Raw genomic sequence first — 19,121 nt, 5'->3', positions numbered from 1 at the left:
AAAAAAAAAAAAAAAAGAGACAGGTTCTCTCAATTTTACCCATGCTGGTCTTGAAATCATAGGCTCAGCCTCCCACCTCAGCCTCCCCAGGAGCTGGAACTACAGGTACATACAGCCATGCCCAGCTCCTTCTTACTATTCCTTGAATATACCAAACATGCTTCTATACAGAGGCTTTGCTCTTGCGACGTATTTCCCCCAGATGTTCACATGATTCACCTCTTTCCCAGTCATTCTGATGAACAGTCATACATGGGAATCATGCTATCTATCATAGAGAAATGAACCCTGATGTTTATTTTGTCCTTCGAGGTTTTATATCAGGCAATTGACAGAGATTTTGTGCGTGTGTTTGTGTTTGTGTCGTGTGTGTTGCTGGGGATCAAACCCAGGGCCTCACACATACTAGTCAAGCACTCGGCCACTGAACTACATTCCCACTTGACAGATACTTTCCATTTTTAAACATTTGAACTTCCAGCCAGGAGTGGTGGCACACACTTGTGTAATCCCAATGACTCAAGAGGCTGAGGCCTAAGAACTGCAAATTTGAAGCCAGGCTCAGCAATTTAGCGATACTCTAAGCAACTTAGCCAGACCCTGTCTCAAAATAAAATAAAATAAAATAAAAAATTTAAAAAGGGATACGGATGTAGCTCAGTGGTTAAACACCCCTGGGTTGCATATCTGGTGCAAAAAAAAAAAAAAAAAAAAAACTTTAGAGGGACATAATTCATCCCCTAACACCTAACTTGTCTTTCCTTCCTTTCTTTTTTCCAATGTGTATTGAGCACCCACTGTGTGCCAATCTGTTAAGTGCTGGTAGTGATAAGCAACAAGGAGGCAGGGAAGACATTTAAAAAGGATTAACAAGTGCCATGTAAATATGCTTTGGTAATGGATAACAGACAGGTCTCCCCTTACCCTCAGGTTCCCAGCCTGGCTGGGCGGGTGAAAGGGCCACATTAAAACTGAGCTAGCTGTGAGGTTCATGAGTCAGCAAGTTGTCAAACCGGGAGACGCCGGGTTTGTTACAAACCAACAGACGGTTGGCCTAGACAGCAGCCGGCGCTACCTCAATCCTCCCCTTACTATGACTCAGGGCCGCGTCCATCCAATCCCAGACTCCACCGCCTCCCGGCTCACGGTCCCGCCCCCTGCGTGCTCTCAGGCGCCTCAGAACCCTCCCAGAACTCAGCTCCCTCGGCTCTAACAATAAGGGTTAGTCGGCCACGCCTGCGCCCTAGAGCCGGGGGTGGAGGGCTGGTGGGGTGGGGGGAGTGGGCCCTGCCAGCGGCGGGAGGCGGGGAAAGGCGACGCAAGCAGCCGCGACGCCATTTGCTGCTGTCGAGCGTGGGCGCAAGCGGATCTCGGAAGAACCCAGTCTCCAGACTCTCCGGCGCACGCTACTCGGCCTCCAGGAGCCTGCTTGGTCCCGCGCGCGCTCTTTCGTGTCTCCCATCGCGCCCCTCTGAGGAGTCCCTTCCTCCGCCGCTCCCGCTCGGAAAGAAGTCGGAGACCCCGCGAGTCCACCTTCACCGCCATGCCCAAGAATAAAGGTAATGCCACCCGGATCCCGAGACCACGGCTTTACTCGGCCCGATTTCCCTGGCCCTGCCCGCAGCATCCAGGTCAACCCAGGCCGCAGTGACCTTCCTGCCCTGCCCGCCTGTGCCTGGGTGCTCCACATGCGACTTGGAGCTCTGGAGAGGGCCGAGGAAGTTACTCCTGTTTCCCAGTTTGGTCACATTGGGGTGGAGCCGACGCCATTTTTGTAGGGCCTCCTGTGGGAGAATGTGGGCTCTTGCCCCTGGTTCGCGCCAGACTGACCGCGGCGCTTCAGGGACTTATCGCAGGACCTTCCTTGGGATCTCCTGGCCTTCGCAGTTGGGTCCCTGTGGACTTACCCCGCAGGGAAAGTTAAGCCCTGGGATCCGTTCTGAACTTTAAGAGTGATGACTGCTCTCGTGCCCATCTGGTACTCTGCATGGGCTTCTTTATGGACAGTTGTTCAGTATTGTTGAGGCTCCTCTCTGTCCTTAATAAACTGTGATGCCTTGATGCTTTTTTAAGGTTCATCTCTAGAGATTTACTTTGCTCCGTTTCTTTATGAGGTTTAACTCCCCCCCCCCCCCCAAGACTCCATCCATATTTAGCGAAGTTTTCTGACTTGGCTTAAGATCATGTATATATTGAGATGGGAATAAAAAACCTTTATTCTCTCATTCTGGGGCTAAACGTTGGCAAATTATCAGCCGAGGATAAGTTTATTTGGGGTTTCTAAAACGGAAGGCTTAATCTAAGTAAAAACAGAACACTCAGTAAGGAAATTCGCCTTTTTATAGACTTACAGTCATTCTTTTACTTTTAATACCTTTAGAATTTCTTGAAGAAAAATGTGCAAGTAGAAATAGATAAAGCTTTGTATTTTTCACTGGAGAGGGGCATATTACACAGCCCATAAGTCTTCTTTGGTATTCATCTTAAGATCTTCTCCTCTGATCCATGCCTACTTATGTTCTCTTTTCTATTTAACTGTTTTGTAGCTGTCCCTACTCATTACTCTCAAGGTACTTGGTCACACTTCTGTTCACTATTTGATTCAGTCCTTCAAGTTGCTACACAGCTTACTGGTCTCAGAAATAAAACTTGCAGGTCTTTTTTGTTAGCAAGATTTTTTGCTACAAAAAAGAAGGGAGGACAAATATATAAGTCTTCAGAAGTCTTAAAACATTTCTTTCTTTCTTTTTTTGAGACAGGATCTTGCTATATTGCCCAGGCAGGCCTCAAACTGGTGTACCCCCTGCCTCACCCTCCCAAAGTAGCTGGGATTACAGGCATGTGCCACCACACCTAGTTTTGTAATTTTTAATCTATAGAATTCTTTATTCTGACATGTTAACTGGATCACTTCGATAAGTATCTTATTCACATCTTTGAGTGATGAAATTTCCACTTCCCTCACTAGACTATAAGTTCTAAAGGACCGGAATAGCAACTGCCTTAATCACATCAGATTGCCAGCACTTGCTACTTAGAAGATGCTCAATAAATATTTGTTGGACTAAGTCACTTCCCTTCTGTTGATTGCACCTTTTGGTGAATAATAGGTTCCCCTTTGGTTCACTAAAGTCACACCTAGTTCACTAGCCTCATGTTTTGCTTAAGAAAGAGACCATTTGGAAATTTCTCCAAAACACTTCTGTTTGGTTTAAAGAAGGAATTTGAGAATTTGATTTAGTTTAGAATCTAACTATTCTAGAAAGTAAGATTAAAAAGTTAGAATGTTTATTCTACTTTATGCTACTTTGTCATACACTCAGACCTGGTCTTACTCTTTCAAAAGTTTAAGGAGCGTCCCATTACATGGCTGATAAGTTGACAAGTAATGAATCTTTTTTTTTTTAAATAAATAACATTTGAGAGATACAAAAGTATAATGAACACCTGGGAATTCATTATTGTGAATTTAAGAATTACAACACACATCAAATCAAAGCCCTGTGTGCATCCCTCCCTGGTCCCTTTTTACTCTCTTCCTTTCTTTCTAGAAGTAACCACTGAGGTCAATTCCTGTACTTGTAAAGCCAATTCTTTGAAGAGGTTATTACCTATGATTTTGAGATCACCATTCCTTAGCAATATATTGGACTACTCTTAATTGCTTCATTTAAGGAATTGCCAAGCTCAGATATATAACCAGTGAACAGAGTAGGAATAATCCTGGCCCTAATAGAACTTGTGCTCTAGTTTGAAGATCTGGCAGGCATAATGGTTTGAAGTACTTGTCTTTTTCCAAGAAATTAGTTTTCTTGCTCCCTAAAAATGCCTCAAATACTGAACTTGAAATTGTAGTGGCCCACCTAACAATAGCATTGAGCAAGGTGACAGACATTGGCTCAGGAGAGAGTAAGTGTGCTGCTTTAGAAAGTCAAATATGTGTCTTTGTGGCCAGGCGCACATTCTTGATTATATTTGGGTTGTGAACATTTTTACTGCTTCCAAGCTCTTCCCATGAGTCCCTTGGTATCACTACCACTTAACAGCCTTTCTCCTGCCTTTTGGAAATGACTGCTAATGTGGTTTAGGTTGTGGGATGAGAACAGAATACTGTGGAGAGGTAGCTTCAGTGAACTTACTGGTAAAGTAGGGAAGTGATGAGTAAATGGGTTACATTTTTTTTTTAATTGTAGGTGGACACAGTACTTTTATTTTATTTATTTATTTATATGTGGTGCTGAGGATTGAACCCAGCACCTCACATGTGTTAGGCGGGCACTCTACCACCGAGCCACAACCCCAGTTCCTGGCTTGCATTATTATAAGGTAGTTAAGAGCATGGTCGCTGAGGTTATATAACAGAAACAATGTTGATTAAGGACAAGCTTTGTAAAAGAAGGTAAATTGAGCTTTGAATAAAATTGAGTTTGATGACAGGCCCATTCACTGAGCCATTAGAAATCTGAGAATAATACCAAATTGAAATAGTGGGATGAGATATAAGATTACTAGCATAAAGATGATAAGTGAGAGAAAAATTAATTTCTTCAAAAGGTGGGAAATTGTATTTAAAGTATGAAGAAAAATGATAGGTGAGAGGGAAATTAAGAATTTTTAAAGACTCCAATGAGAATTTTAGAACTAACTCCCTCATTTTACAAAGTCTTGAATTGATGACCCTAAGGGGTTTGTGTGAAAGCCCTGGGCATCCTTTACTCTCCCCCTTCTTTTCCCCTCCACATCTGGTCACAGCTCTCATTTCCATCTCATAAATATTATTCTGACTAGTTTTTCCTCTTCATATGCTCTAAGCTAGGTCTGCTCTGCATTTTGTAAAAGGATCTTTTATATACCTTTATTTTATTTATTTATATGTGGTGCTGAGGATTGAACCCAGTGCCTCACAAGTGCAAGGGTGAGAACTCTACCATCGAACCACAATCCCAGGCCCATAAAAAGGATTTTTTATTTAAAAAATTTGAGTAGTAAATATATTTACATTTTCTGTGTGTCCTTCAGAGAATAGTTTATATATAAGCAAATATGTATTTCTTTTTTTCATATCATTGGTAGTTTTATACCCTTCTTCTACCTTCCTTTTTCACTTATTTTTAAATGAAATTTCAAGTAAAACAGTATAATGAACCTTTGTATAAACATCTCCTAACTCCAGATACTCCCAATTCATTACTAATCTTGCATCATCCACACCAAGTCAGGATCCAGATATGGTCTGTGTGTTGACTGGCTGACAGGTCTTTTAAATATCTTTTAATATGAAGATCTGGTTTTTAAATTTTTTTCATAATGTATCATATATTTGCTCATCACAGTCCATATTTGTTGATTGTATCTTTGTGTACCTTACTGCTTTTGTTGTTGTTATTGTTAATAGGCTTTTTGGAGCAGCTTCAGGTTTACAGAAAAACTAGAAGCAAATAACAAAGTTCCCATTTGTTCTCTGCTCACTCCCCCACCCTCATTTTCTTCATTATTTACATCGTGTATTAGTATGGTACTTTGTTATAATTACTAAGCCAGTAGAGATACATTATTAACCAAAGTCCATGGTTTACATTAGGGTTGGTATATGAATGCACCATTACAGTATCATACAGAATAGTTTCACTGCCTTGAGTATCTCCTCCATATATTCATCTCTCCCTCCCAAACTCCTGGCAACCACTGATCTTTTTACTGTTTCCATAGTTTTGCTTTTTTCAGGATGTCTCATATAGTTGCAGTCATACAGTACATAGCCTTTACAAGTTGGCTTCCTTCACTTACCAGTACGCATTTAAGGTTCCTCCATGTCTCTTCAGGACATCACAATTATTTTGTTTTTATCACTAATATTCCATTATATAGATGTACCACAGTTTGTTTATCCATTCACCAACCAAATAAAGGACATCTTCATTGTTTCAAAGTTGGGGCAGTTAGCACCTTTTTAACTTCAAATATCCAGTCTAAGCTGCATCTTATAAGATAAAAATTCAAACTCTTGTAGTTCCTGGAGTTGTTCTTGCTGTATCACAACAGAATCAGTGTGTTCATTTCAGTAGCTATAACTTCACATCCCCTCATCATTTCCTACAAATGCTCCTTTCTTGAGGTTTCAGGAAGGAGAGAGACAAGACACTTATAGAATTTATCAAGATCCAGCATGTGGTTTAGATTTCTGAAAAGAGAGCAAAATGCTTTAGAGAGGTACCTAATTTAAGAACTAGAAGCAAAAAAGGATTAGGGGGGGAGTCTGGGTGACCCTGCTCACTGACTGTGATCTTAAGTGAGTTATTTAACTTATCTGAGTTTCAGTGAACTCATTGGTAACTGGGAATAAATTATCTCATAGAGATAATCATGACAAAATAGATAGCATGGTTGCATGGTAGTTAAGAGCATAGTTCCTGTGAATATATAACAAACAACAAGGGTATCATTTAAGGATCATCTTTGTAAAAGAGAGTAAATTGAGGGCTGGGAATGTGGCTCAAGCGGTAGCGCGCTCACCTGGCATGCGTGCAGCCCGGGTTCGATCCTCAGCACCACATACAAAGATGTTGTGTCTGCTGAAAACTATAAAATAAATATTAAAAATTCAAAAAAAAAGAGTAAATTGAATTTTGAATGGAGATTTCAGTGATTGAGTACTCTGCTGTATACCAAAAGTGAAAAACCACAGTTCTTTGTCCAGACACTCTGTTCACTTCATCTTAGAAACATCTAATTCCTTCCAAAGGCACTCAAGATTTTACTACAAGAATGTGTATGGGGCGAATTCATGAGGCGTTCTATATATTTTTGTGAGAGTTTTTCTTCTTTCTTATTTTTCATTCTTTTGTTTTCTGTTAGCAGAACACACCCAAAGATCCAAGTTTGTATTAAAAAGAAATGAAAAACAAGGAATTTGTATGGAATTGTGGTTTTATTTGGAAAGGATGTGTGCTAAGTTAAAATGTTTGTCTGTGTATTTCTCTCTGTGTGTATGTGTTTGGTGGTGGTAGCACTGGGAATGGAACCCAGGGTATCACACACACTAGGCAAGTAATCTGCACTGAGCTGTATCTCTAGTAGAGGGTCTCCTTAAACTGCCCAGGCTGGCCTCAAACTTGTGATCCTCCTACCTCAGCTACCAGAGTGTCTGAGAATACAGGCTTGCACCATGATGCCTGACTTTATAATATTTGCTATTTGTATTTTGGGTCAGAAAAATCCCCAAAGAAAAATCCATGAAGAGTGGGGAGGGTGGTATGTTAACAATATTAAATATGATTAAGAGTACTCAAATTAGGTGAATTTTTCACTTTAGTGATTTAAAATATAATTTATAAGCCTTATTTTAATGTTTCTTTTCATACTGTTTTGCAAATAATTTATATGTTTTTTTCTTTTTAAAAAATGATTAGGTAAAGGAGGTAAAAATAGACGCAGAGGTAAGAATGAAAATGAGTCTGAAAAAAGAGAGCTGGTGTTCAAAGAGGATGGGCAAGGTAAGTGGTTTCATGTGTTAGTCTTGTTTTTGTAACATCTTTTCCTCCTTAAATATGGAATTAGATCTCTAAAGGGGATCCTATTCATAATCCTGAGCAGTAAATCTCTTGTCCTTTTTGTTCTCCATTTCCCATTTCTTGCATTTCTAGAGCCTTTCTTTCCATAATATTTCCTGGTGTCAGTCTGCATTGAGGATTTATACACAAGTTTCCTTGACTTATGTGAACACTTGAGTTATGACTTAAAGATGACCAGGACACAGCCATGGTACAGCCCTGTGATGGCCCTGTAAATAGTCCATTCTTGTTGGTGTTCTGGTGGTGGCTAGCCATCCACAGGTGAACTGTTTCTAGAACCAGAGTTAAAATGTTTTTCTGTATTTTTCTGTGTGAAGAACGAATTGCACATTCTTGAACAGCTGTAGTTGACAGTTTCTTGATTCAGTGGATTTTTTTTCCCCAGGGCTGGGAATTGAACTCGGGTATTCTACTACTGAGCTATATTCCTGTTCCACTCTTTTTAAAAAATTTTTGCCGGATGCCATGGTACACAACTGTAATTCCAACAGCTTGGGAGGCTGAGGTAGGAGGATTGTGAGTTCAGAGCCAGCCTCAGCAACTTAGCAAGGCACTTAGCAATTCAGAGACCCTGTCTCTAAATAAAATATTTTTTAAAGGGCTGGGGGTGTGGCTCACTGGTTATGCACCCCTGGATTCAATCCTCAGTACCAAAAAAAATTTTTTTTGTGGTGCTGGGGATTGAATCCAGGGCCTTGTGCATACAAGGCAAGCACTCAACCAACTGAGCTATATCCCCAGCACCCCAAATTTTTTTTGATACAGGGTCTTGCTGTGTTGCTGAGGCTTATCTTGAACTAGTGATCCTCCTACCTCAGCCTACTTGGTACCTGGGATTACAACCATGCACCAGCTTAGTGGACATTTTTGCCAATAAATGATGCTACATGATATGTTCAGAATATCATCTGTAGTTGAAGGAAGAATCTGAGGTCATTATAGGCCTCTCCGTTCTCCAGTGCCATTAACTTATGATTTCATAAAATATAGTAGGGTAAAACTAAACAATCAATTGACTTTTATAGACTGGTTAAGATTTTTGTCAATGCCAAACCAAGGTATATAACATAATTTCTGACTAGATCACTTGTGTTTTCCCCCACATTTTTATTTTTGAGTAATTTCAAACCTAAAGAAAAGTTGTGATTTTAGTATAATGAACTCCCTTAAATCCTTCAACGCATGTGTATTAAGAAATGCATACCGGGCACAGTGGCACAAGCCTGTAATCTCAGCAGTTCAGAAGGAAGAGGCAGGTGGATCACAAGTTCAAATCAGCCTCAGAAATTAAGCAAGGTCCTATGAAACTTAGAGAGATCCTGTCTCAAAATAAAATATAAAAAGGGCTGGGGGTGGGCGCTGGGGTAGAGCACTCACGTGTGAGGCTCTGGGTTCAATCCTTGGCTCCACATAAAAATAAATAAATAAAATGAAGGTATTGTGTCCAACTACAGCTAAAAAAAGTATTTAAAAAAAAATGGGCGGGGAGTTTGCTGGGGATATGGCACAGTGGTTGAGCTCCTCTGGGTTCAATCCCTGATACAAAAGAAAAAAAAAAGAAATGCATGGTTTTGGTTTGATTTAGTTTGGTTTTTCCTGGACCAATTGAAATTTAGTTGAAGACATGTTTCTTTTCCCTTACTTCATCATGTGTTTCCTAAAGCTAAGCCTATTGTTTTATATAACTGCAATAGAACTACATATCACACACAGGTAATTAAATAGTAATAGGATTATATTCCAGTATCACCAATTGCCTCAATTTTCAGCACTTCAGCAAATAACTTTTGTTGTTGTTGCTGTTGTAGTTGGACACAATACCTTTATTATATTTATTTATTTATTTTTATGTGGTGCTAAGGATCGAACAGGGCCTTGCACATGCTAGGCAAGCACTCTACCACTGAGCCACAACCCCAGCCCAGCAAATAACTTTTCTTGATAGCCTTTTTATAGAATTTTTGGTAAATATATTCATGCTGTACACATAAGTGACTAAAAATGAAACATGTTTTCTGGCTAAAAGATCATTTTTTTGTGGGGTGGGGGTATACTGAGGATTGAACCCAGGGTCTTTACCACTAAGCTACATCCCAAGCTCTTTTATTTTTTTATTTTGAGACATGGTCTCACTAAGTTGCTTAGAGTCTCACTGAGTTGCTGGGGCTGACCTTGAATTTGCAATCCTCCTGTTTTAGCCTCCTGAGTTGCTGGGATTACAGTCATGCACCACCATGCCTCCCGAGTTGCTGGGATTACAGTCATGCACCACCATGCCTGACAAGACCTTTCATTTCTTAGCTTCAGTAACTTTTGCCTCTATTATCAGTTGTGTTTATTTAGGCAGACAATACTTTTTTTCATGTTTTTTTTCTACTTTAAAGAGAGACTGCCTCTGAATGGACCAGTCTTCCTGAGGCACTAGGTTCACTGTAGTCTGAATAACTCACTTCTACACATCAGCCCCATGGTTGAGCCTTTCAGATATTCTCAGTATGTTTACAAGTTGGTGTATATCCTCTTTGGGGATCAGTTATATGGGTAACCTAAAGTGTCTGAAGTCTTGTGTCCCACGTGCTACTACCACCATCCTTGGGTCACATAATCTTCTCAGAGTATTTTCTATTGGCAGTGAAATGGGGTAACTACCTGGGTACCCATTTGAAAAGATTCTATTTAAAAATTTGGCATTTTGCACGCACGGCATGTTGGCACACATCTGGAATTCCAGCAGCCTAGGAGGCCAAGGCAGGAGGAGCATAAGTTCAGAGCCAGCCTCAGCAATTTAGTGAGACCCTAGGCAACTAGTAAAACCCTGTCTCAGAGAAATAAAAAAGGGCTGAGGATGTGGCTCAGTGGTTAAGTGCCCCTGAGTTCAAAATAAATAAATAAAAATTTGGCATTTTAAACTGGACAAATACCTGTGATCCCAACTACTTGGGAGGCTGAGACAGGAGGCCAGCTTGGTGAACTTAGCAAGCCCCATCTCAAAATATTTAAAAAGAGCTGGGGAAGTAGCTCAGAGTCAAAATACTCCTGGGTTCATTCCCCAATACCACCAAAAAAAATTGGTGTTTTACTTGGAAACACCTTTCTGGCTTTAAGAACTCTCCTTGAGTTTTGCTTCTAAAGACTCTAAGAGAAAAGAGTAAAAGAATGTGAGAGATTTATGATGTATAATATTCATTTTGGGATAAACCACCTTTGATCTCCAGAAATAGAGCATACAGTCATAAAGACAACAGTCTACTTATTCAAAATGAATAGATAACTAAAACATGTCTAATAGGTACAAGTTATAAAAATGGCATTACAGAGTCTTGGTTCTGGCTCTACCATTAACTAGCGTGGTATTTATAACTCCTTCATTGTATTTATACTTTTACTGCATGTATTTAAGTTTACTTTTATCAAAAATTGTTCAGTATTTCATACCCTCCTTTTTTTCCACCTCCCCAGAGTATGCTCAAGTAATCAAAATGTTGGGAAATGGACGATTAGAAGCAATGTGTTTCGATGGTGTAAAGAGGTTATGTCACATCAGAGGGAAATTGAGAAAAAAGGTAGGTGTGGAGATTTGTTTTAATCTAATATAAAATTGGTGAGGGAATGCCTCTATAGTTTTGTGGTGGGGTGAGTGCTAAGGCTCAACCCCAGGGCACACTCTTTAATTCTGAGCTATATCCCCTACCCCCACACACACCTGCAGTTTTTATGGGCTTAGCAATTTACCTGTTAGTCAAATGACAGTGTCTTGCTGGTAATTTTATATATATTCCATTGTTTATAAAGAATATTTTGCATTGCCTATGTTGTATTCCTACCCAGTATATTTAACTTGAATCTGAAGCATTGAGGAAATAGCCAACAAGTGAAAATTGAGGGACATTCTACAAAGCAAATAACCTCTTAAAATGTTGAGCTGGGGTTATGGCTTAGTGGTAGAGTGCTTGTCTCACATGCATGGGGCACTGGGTTCAATCCTCAGTACCACATAAATAAATTAAATAAAGATATTGTGTCCATCTATAACTAAAAAAAAAATCTTAAAATGTTAATGTTATGAAAGGGGGGGACAGGCTGGGAACTATTGTTTTAAGAAGCCATAAGGGACCTGATAGGTAGACCTATTTTGGATTCTGTATTGAGTGGGATGGCTATAAAGCATATTAATAAAATTTGAATAGGCATCACTCACTGGGACTGATGGCGTAGCTCAGTGGTAGAGCTGTGCTTAGCATGTCCCTATGTTTAATCTCTTGCACCAAAAAAAAAAAAAAAAAAAAAAGTCCCAGCTCTGATTTTGTGACTTTTTAAAATTTGGTACTATTAATCCTCTGTTCCCAAACTAAAGGGAGCTGTGTATATGTGGGTAGGTGGAATACAGAAGAAAATAAAACCACATAATTTTCTATTCTCTAGTAGATAACCACTTGGAGTGGTTCACAGTCTCTTCATTTTTATTTTAAATATGTTGTACAATGATTTTTTTCTTTTGTAGGTTTGGATAAATACTTCAGACATCATATTGGTTGGTCTTCGAGACTACCAGGTAAAATTTTGATGATTCCAGGGATTATGTTTTCCAGATGCCCATCTGTGGAGTTAATACATACATAAAGTTTTTTTAAAAGCTAAACGATCTGTTTTCTCTTTTTTTTAATATTTAAAAAGTTTTCCCCTTTTTTGGAATGAGCCATAATATATCATGGTGGTTTATTGTTCTTAGATGGTGAAATAAAAATATAATCTTACATTTAGCCTCTTTCCCCAAGTTTTTAAAATGTATAAGTCTTAAATAAAAACCTGTGAACCATTACTGTAGGGCATATACTGAGTCAGGTGCCCATCCCAGAAAAGGCATATAGCCTGTTATGAGAATAAAACAGGCATGTGAGTAATTACAAAATGCATACACTATTGATATAAATTTATGCTTTAAATGTAGATGAGTACCTGGGGAAGAAAATGGTAGTTGCCCTTTATGATCTGAACTTTATGGATCTGGGAGATCCACTTGACTTTTACCTTTTAGAACTCATCTCCATTTGATAGTATCTGTATTTTTATAGTCCCAATAAAGAATTATTTAAATCATTGGGTTCTCAGTTCTGGGTGATTTTGTTCTTCTAGGATTTGTCAGCACCTGGAGACTTTTCTGATTGTCACAACTGTGAGAGGTGGATAGTGTTACTGGCATAATAGTTAGAGGCTGGAGGTGATGCTGAATATCCTACAAGGCACAGGATAGCATCCCACAACGAAGAATTATCCTGTTCATAATGATCATTATTGCCTTGGTTGAGAAAGCCTGCTTTAAATTCATAAACCATTTTAATATCCATCTTCTTCTTTTGATCTTAACCCCAGAAGTAGGAAGAAAAATTAATTCCCCATTAGAAAGGACACCAAAGTTCTGAAAGGAGTAACATTCTGACTAGCAATCTCCCATGATCCTTCTATACCCCTGCTGCTTAAAGGGTGGCCCAGAGATCAGTAGCATCACTGTCTTTTGGGATCTTGTTGGACCCTAGTCCCAAGCCTCTTTAATCAGATCATGCACCTTAACAAGATCCCAATGGGCTGAAGTGATCAGTTTTCTTCCTTAATTGGGTCATTCATTTCAAATGGGGAAGTGTAAACTTTAAGGCAGTATTTGTCAGTGGAACTTTTGTATCAGAAATACCTAAAGAGGGGGCTGGGGTTGGTTCTTTTTACTGGGTGGGGGGTGGGGGTGGGGATTGAACTCAAGGCACTTGACCACTGAATCACATCCTCAGCCCTATTTTGTATTTTGTTTAGAGACAGGGTCTCACTGACTTGCTTTTCACTGTTGTTGAGGCTGGCTTTGAACTCGTGATCCTCCAGTCTTAGCCTCCTGAGCCACTAGGATTACAGTCGTGCGCCACCAAGCCCAGCTCACAGTTCTGTTCTTAAAGTAAGATCAGTAAATATCTTTCCTAAGCTCATTATTTAGTCATGCACATAACCTACTTCCTTCTGGGTTAAACCCAAGGATGTTTTTCAAAGGTAGGAGAAAACTTTTAGGAAGGTTTATAACAGAACAGTGAGACTTGATGTTGTTATTCAATTCAAAAATAATTTGTAAAATAACTGATAATATTTTTGTATGTGTAATCAGTTCTAAAATTCTTGTTTCTATTTAAGGATAACAAAGCTGATGTTATTTTAAAATACAATGCAGATGAAGCTAGAAGTCTGAAGGCTTATGGCGAGCTTCCGGAGCATGGTAATGCCACTTGTCATATGGTGTTTGGGTTATCAGTGTTTAGGTAGAGGAATTTTTGTAGAATTTTGTGGATTTTGTCTGCTTTAGTTGGTTACTTTTAATGCCTGCTTATGTCATAATACTAGATACTATAAAAGAAATTACTGAATTCTGTTCCTGCTAAAATACAGTTTTAGTAAGTTCATTTTATTATAAACCTTTAACTTCTGTATAATGCCAGTGAAAGGAATAATTTTGTTATAGTACTTTTTAAAAATTCCTTTGGAGGAGAGTTGGGGGTGGGGCTCAGTAGAGCACTTGACCTAGTATATGCAAGGCCATGGGCTGGATACCCAGCGCCACAAGAAAAAAAATCAGTTTTCAATCCATTATGTCCCTGTATCATTGCATCCTGTAAGACTTTTTTTTATTTTTTAATTTTTCTTGTAAATGGACAGAATGCCTTTATTTTATTTTTTATTTTTTAAATTTTTTAATATTTATTTTTCAGTTCTCGGCAGACACAACATCTTTGTTTTGTATGTGGTGCTGAGGATCGAACCCGGGCCACACGCATGCCAGGCGAACGCGCTACCACTTGAGCCACATCCCCAGCCCTATTTTATTTGTTTATTTTTATGTGGTGCTGAGGATTGAACCCAGTGCCTCCTGCATGCTAGGCAAGCACTCTGCCTCTAAGCTACAGCCCCAGCCCTCTGTAAAATTTTAGAACTAATATTCTTAGTTCCACTCCTTCCAAATACAAAAGTAATGCTCCCCCCTCCTTTTTTTTTTCAAACCAGGGATTAAACCCAGAGGCACTTAAACACTGAGCCATGTTCCCAGCTCTTTTTTATTTTGAGACAGGGTCTTGCTAAGTTGCTGAGGCTAGCTTTGAACTTGTGATCCTCCTGCCTTAGATTCCTGAGTTGCTAGGGTTACAAGTGTATGCCATCATGCCCAGCAAGTAATGCATTTTTTATGCAGAAAACTTAAAAAATTAAATCTTTCATAATCTCATCATAGGGGAAATGTACTTTATATACTAATTTGTAAGCCTACATTTTTTTGCTTAGCAGTTATTTTTATTTTTTGACCCATTGTATTTTATTATGGAAACAGTCTTATGTAATCATGAAAATTCCACTGAAATTATTTATTTAGCCTTTGTGACATAGAAAATGGTAATATATCTGGAAATAGGAATAGCATGTGATTGTTGTAGGCCTAAGCATGATTTGACCAAATCTTTCTGGTTGATGACTCAGACATCAATGCAAACCAGTTTTCCTTAAAGAAATAGAGTTGTTAGTATGTGCTCAAACATTTTTTGAAGTCTACCTGGAAGTTGTAAATAGCTTCAGAATTAGTATAGTTAGAGCCTGCCTTGCTAAAAATACCCCTGTGGACAAAAGATAATTATAACATAAATACTCTGTCTTGACAAAGCTATAACCTTGCTTGGAAATTTGTTCTGTATAGTAGTGTTGGTAGGTAGAAGTTTGGAAAGTTTTCCTTATGATGAAAACTTTGATTAAATTAAACTAAACATTGACTTATGAGAGTCTCCTTGTATACTTCAATCTGTTATTGTGTCTTCAGCTAAAATCAATGAAACTGATACATTCGGTCCTGGAGATGATGATGAAATTCAGTTTGATGACATTGGAGATGATGATGAGGACATTGATGATGTAAGTAGATGCACTCTGCATTTTCTGATTTCCGTTGATGAGTTATGCATGGAAAAGCCAGCCCTTTGCACTAAGTTTCATTTATTCTGGGAATATGGAACACTTAGATGAGTATATTTTGGATCTTGTCCATGAATTAAAGTCCTTAGAATTATTTACAAAATAACCAAACTGTTATTTTTATTTTGGGAACTCTAAACAGCCCTTTTCAATATTTCTTCCTAAAAATGTTTGCTTTGGCAATATGAATGCCAGACACTGTAATCATAATCATAAGCCCTGCTTTTCAATCCCCTATACATGTGAAATAAGGTTCCCAAAGTATCTATGTACATAATCAAAACTAATAATATTTTATTTGATTCAAATATATAATTTCAAAATACCTAGAGTAATTGTTCCTGACCAAGATTCTGTAATAGAATTGCCAGAGCTTTTAAGAGATACCAAGGCCAGTCTTGGGGACGTCTGATTTAGGCTCCACAAGTGATATCCACCGCCAAGATTCTACAGTTAACACTTCTGTACAATCATCTCAGATCATAGTTCAGGACAGGCAGATAGACACATACCTACACACAACACACACATTGCAAGGATATAAAAATCTACAGGTATTCAAGTCCTTATGAAAAGGTGTAGTATTTTATATAACCTGTGTGTGTCCTCTCAAATACTTTAAGTCATCTCTAGATTACTAATACCTAATACAGTGTGAATGTTAATGCTCAGTAAATATTTGTAATGCTGTATTGTTCAGGGACTAATGACAAGTATATATGTTGAATACAGACCACATTTTTTGAAATGTTTCCTCTGTGTGGTTGGTTAAAATCAGTGGATCCAGAACCTGTAGATACTTGATTAATCATATATCTCAATTCATCTTTCAGTCCATCTTACATTTCAGTGCATCTCCAAATCATTCAGAATACTCACACCAAGAATTAAACTCAATGTACACAACTATCATTGTGTACATTTTAAAGCATACCCCAAATAGAAAATGAAAAGGGAAAAATAAACGCATTGTTTTATTATTTTTTAATGTACTTCACTTTGGAGATCCTGAGCTAAGATTCTAACAACTGTTACGACAGTAGAATTAACAGTTATATTCAAGTGACAAGAACTTGACATGTAGCCAGTGTGTTAAGAATTAAGAACTGATCCAAATATTTTTGATGGCTGTGCTCAAATAGAAAGCCTCTTTAGAAAATTCAGGAACTTAACCAGAGAAAATGCATGAGTGTGAAGCCACACACTCTGAAGTGATAGGTTGAGGATCTAAGCAAAGCAAGATTTTCTCAAAAGAATTTCTGATTCTGTGCCCATACCTTCTCAAAACTGGGCCCAGCAGACTAAGGTAGTGGTTATTAAAGGTAATTGATTTCTATTGAGCATTTTGTAAGGGTGTGCTAAATCACCTGAGAACAATACCTTTTTCTCTAGACATCTCTCTAGAGGTTTTCTAGCTATATTCCTACAATCATATTGAGAAGAAGAGAATTAGGAGATGCTTGTCCAGTTCTTAAAGAGATAATGCTCCCACAATATAAAATCTCAGATCACTAGCACAAAAGAAAGGAAGGAAGGATACACTCTATTAAGAATATTCTGTATAACATAAACATTACAAAGGAGAGCATAAAGAGGGACTGATAGCAGACTAGAATTGAGGATAATTGTTGTTTTCTTTGACCTGATATTCTTTTCCTTTTCAGATCTAAATCGAACTCAACACTTTACATTCCAATTTTTCGGAAGATTGTCCTGCAGTTTGGATTTTGGCCATAACCCTAAAAGAAGATTAAATTTTCATTAGCATGATTGTGATTTGTTAAGGCAGACTGATTTGTTTCTAAGGTATTTGTTTCCTTAAAACTGATAATGCTGAATTATCTTAAGTGAAACATTAAGCCCATTTTATGCTATTGATGTAATGGAGCTTATGGATAGAAGAGCACATCTATTTAAAAAAAGAAAAAAGAAAAAAAAATACATTACTGCCTTTCCTACTTTGACCACTTGCAGTAAGTAAATGGATGTTTTGAATAAACCATTTGCCTTGTACTTGTTATGAATTATAATTAAGCCCTACTTTTGACTAGCCTGTTGACTATACAGAATTTTTCTGTATATTCCAGTTACCAAATGTTCCCTAAAAATTTTGAAGGAGGCAGAAATCTGCATTTGAGGGCTGGGGATGTGGCTCAAGCGGTAGCACGCTCGCCTGGCATGCGTGCGGCCCGGGTTCGATCCTCAGCACCACATACAAACAAAGATGTTGTGTCCGCCGAAAACTAAAAAATAAATATTAAAATTCTCAAAAAAAAAAAGAAATCTGCATTTGAAGTCAAAACAATACACCTGTTTTTTCATATTTAAGTAGCATTTACTTTTACACTAATTTTGATATCATGTGCATTCTTTTCATGATCTTATTTTGCCATTGTAACCATGGGGGATGGGGAATATTTCTAAAATGTAGTTTTAGAACCTGGGTTATAATAGCAAATTTTAATTTGTAAAGGTGGTAGTTACAGAAATTGAGCACTAGGTGGCACCCAGCTATCTTAACATTGGAAATATAGGTAGTTTTTTTTTTTTCCCCCCTCAATTACTGTGCATAGGAAATTTCCTAAATAGGAAAAGATTGTTTTGATCATATGTATGTAGAATATTTTTTGCAGAACAGAAAGATTATGTTAAAAGTGTTATTTTATTTTTAGAAATCATGTACAAGCTACATTTTGAATGCTTTGTTAACACTTAAAATATATAAATGAAGATTTAAATTCATAAAAACTTGTACAAATTAAGCCTTTTCAACCTATCCCTAACCTGGGGAAATAAGAAGGAAAAATCACAAACTTAATGAAAACATGGTCTCCAGTTTCTGAATGGAAGAGCTATAGCTAAAAAAATATAATAAAGAAAACATCATGCTGCAGAGTATATTATATCTTGGTTTGTATTAAGGATGTATTTTATTATGTGGAAAGTTTCCTTTGTGTTAGGAGTGTAGGTATGCCTTTAGTTTTTTATTGTCAATTCTTCAAACCTCACTAGCCACATTATAATCATATACGATTTTAAAACAGATCTATTTGTGTTGCTTGTTGAAGTTCTATTCCATTGGTCTCCAGAGATTTTTTTTCAGTGATGAAAAGTAATACACATGGTAATAAACCTTCATATGGCTTAAAAAAACAAGCAGAGCTTCTCTAATCCCACTCAATTATAATTTACTTTCCTAAGTGTAAAAACTGAATTTAAAATCTGAGGTACCATAAAACACTATTAGAACAGTATAGAGTGCCTCATTGTGGTTTGTTTCTTATTCTATGAAGTTTCTGAACATTTATCTGGATGGAATGCATCTGAGACCAGGGGCTGGTTTTTAGTATTCATGAGAAACCAGCCTTTGGAGAGTTAGTGATTGTCTTCATCAGTAATCAAAATATGAGATATTTAGGTTTCTATACCTAAAAGTGTTTTGCTAAACTTACATTGTACCTTAGATCTTCCATGTAATTTTACCAAGACTGAACTCTGCATTTGTAATATAGTTCCTGGTAGGGATAGTTCAACTCAAAATTTAGTTTTTCTACTTACATCCTCTAA

The 19,121-nt window shown here is 37.9% G+C and overlaps 1 protein-coding gene across 1 annotated transcript; it reads left to right on the top strand.

Moving 5' to 3' along the window:
• The first annotated feature begins 1,304 nt into the window (after window positions 1-1,304).
• Eif1ax (eukaryotic translation initiation factor 1A X-linked) lies at window positions 1,305-17,567 on the top strand. The gene is made up of 7 exons (XM_027927405.2): window positions 1,305-1,559; window positions 7,410-7,493; window positions 11,031-11,134; window positions 12,073-12,123; window positions 13,740-13,821; window positions 15,403-15,494; window positions 17,219-17,567. Exons 1-7 carry the CDS (start codon window positions 1,544-1,546, stop codon window positions 17,222-17,224), a joined length of 435 nt encoding a protein of 144 aa, XP_027783206.1. The 5' UTR covers window positions 1,305-1,543; the 3' UTR covers window positions 17,225-17,567.
• Window positions 17,568-19,121: the final 1,554 nt, after the last annotated feature.

This window comes from Marmota flaviventris, chromosome X (assembly GCF_047511675.1).
Source record: "Marmota flaviventris isolate mMarFla1 chromosome X, mMarFla1.hap1, whole genome shotgun sequence".
Taxonomy (NCBI): domain Eukaryota; kingdom Metazoa; phylum Chordata; class Mammalia; order Rodentia; family Sciuridae; genus Marmota; species Marmota flaviventris.
Note: the sequence above shows the minus strand (reverse complement) of the source record. Positions and strands in the feature narration are given on the sequence as shown.

What these genes read in the sequence shown, in the direction of transcription:
- Eif1ax (XM_027927405.2), top strand. An exon ending in GAGGGAAATTGAGAAAAAAG is followed by an intron (nt 11,135 to 12,072) that starts GTAGGTGTGGAG and finishes TTTCTTTTGTAG; the next exon opens with GTTTGGATAAATACTTCAGA. An exon ending in TTGGTCTTCGAGACTACCAG is followed by an intron (nt 12,124 to 13,739) that starts GTAAAATTTTGA and finishes TTTCTATTTAAG; the next exon opens with GATAACAAAGCTGATGTTAT.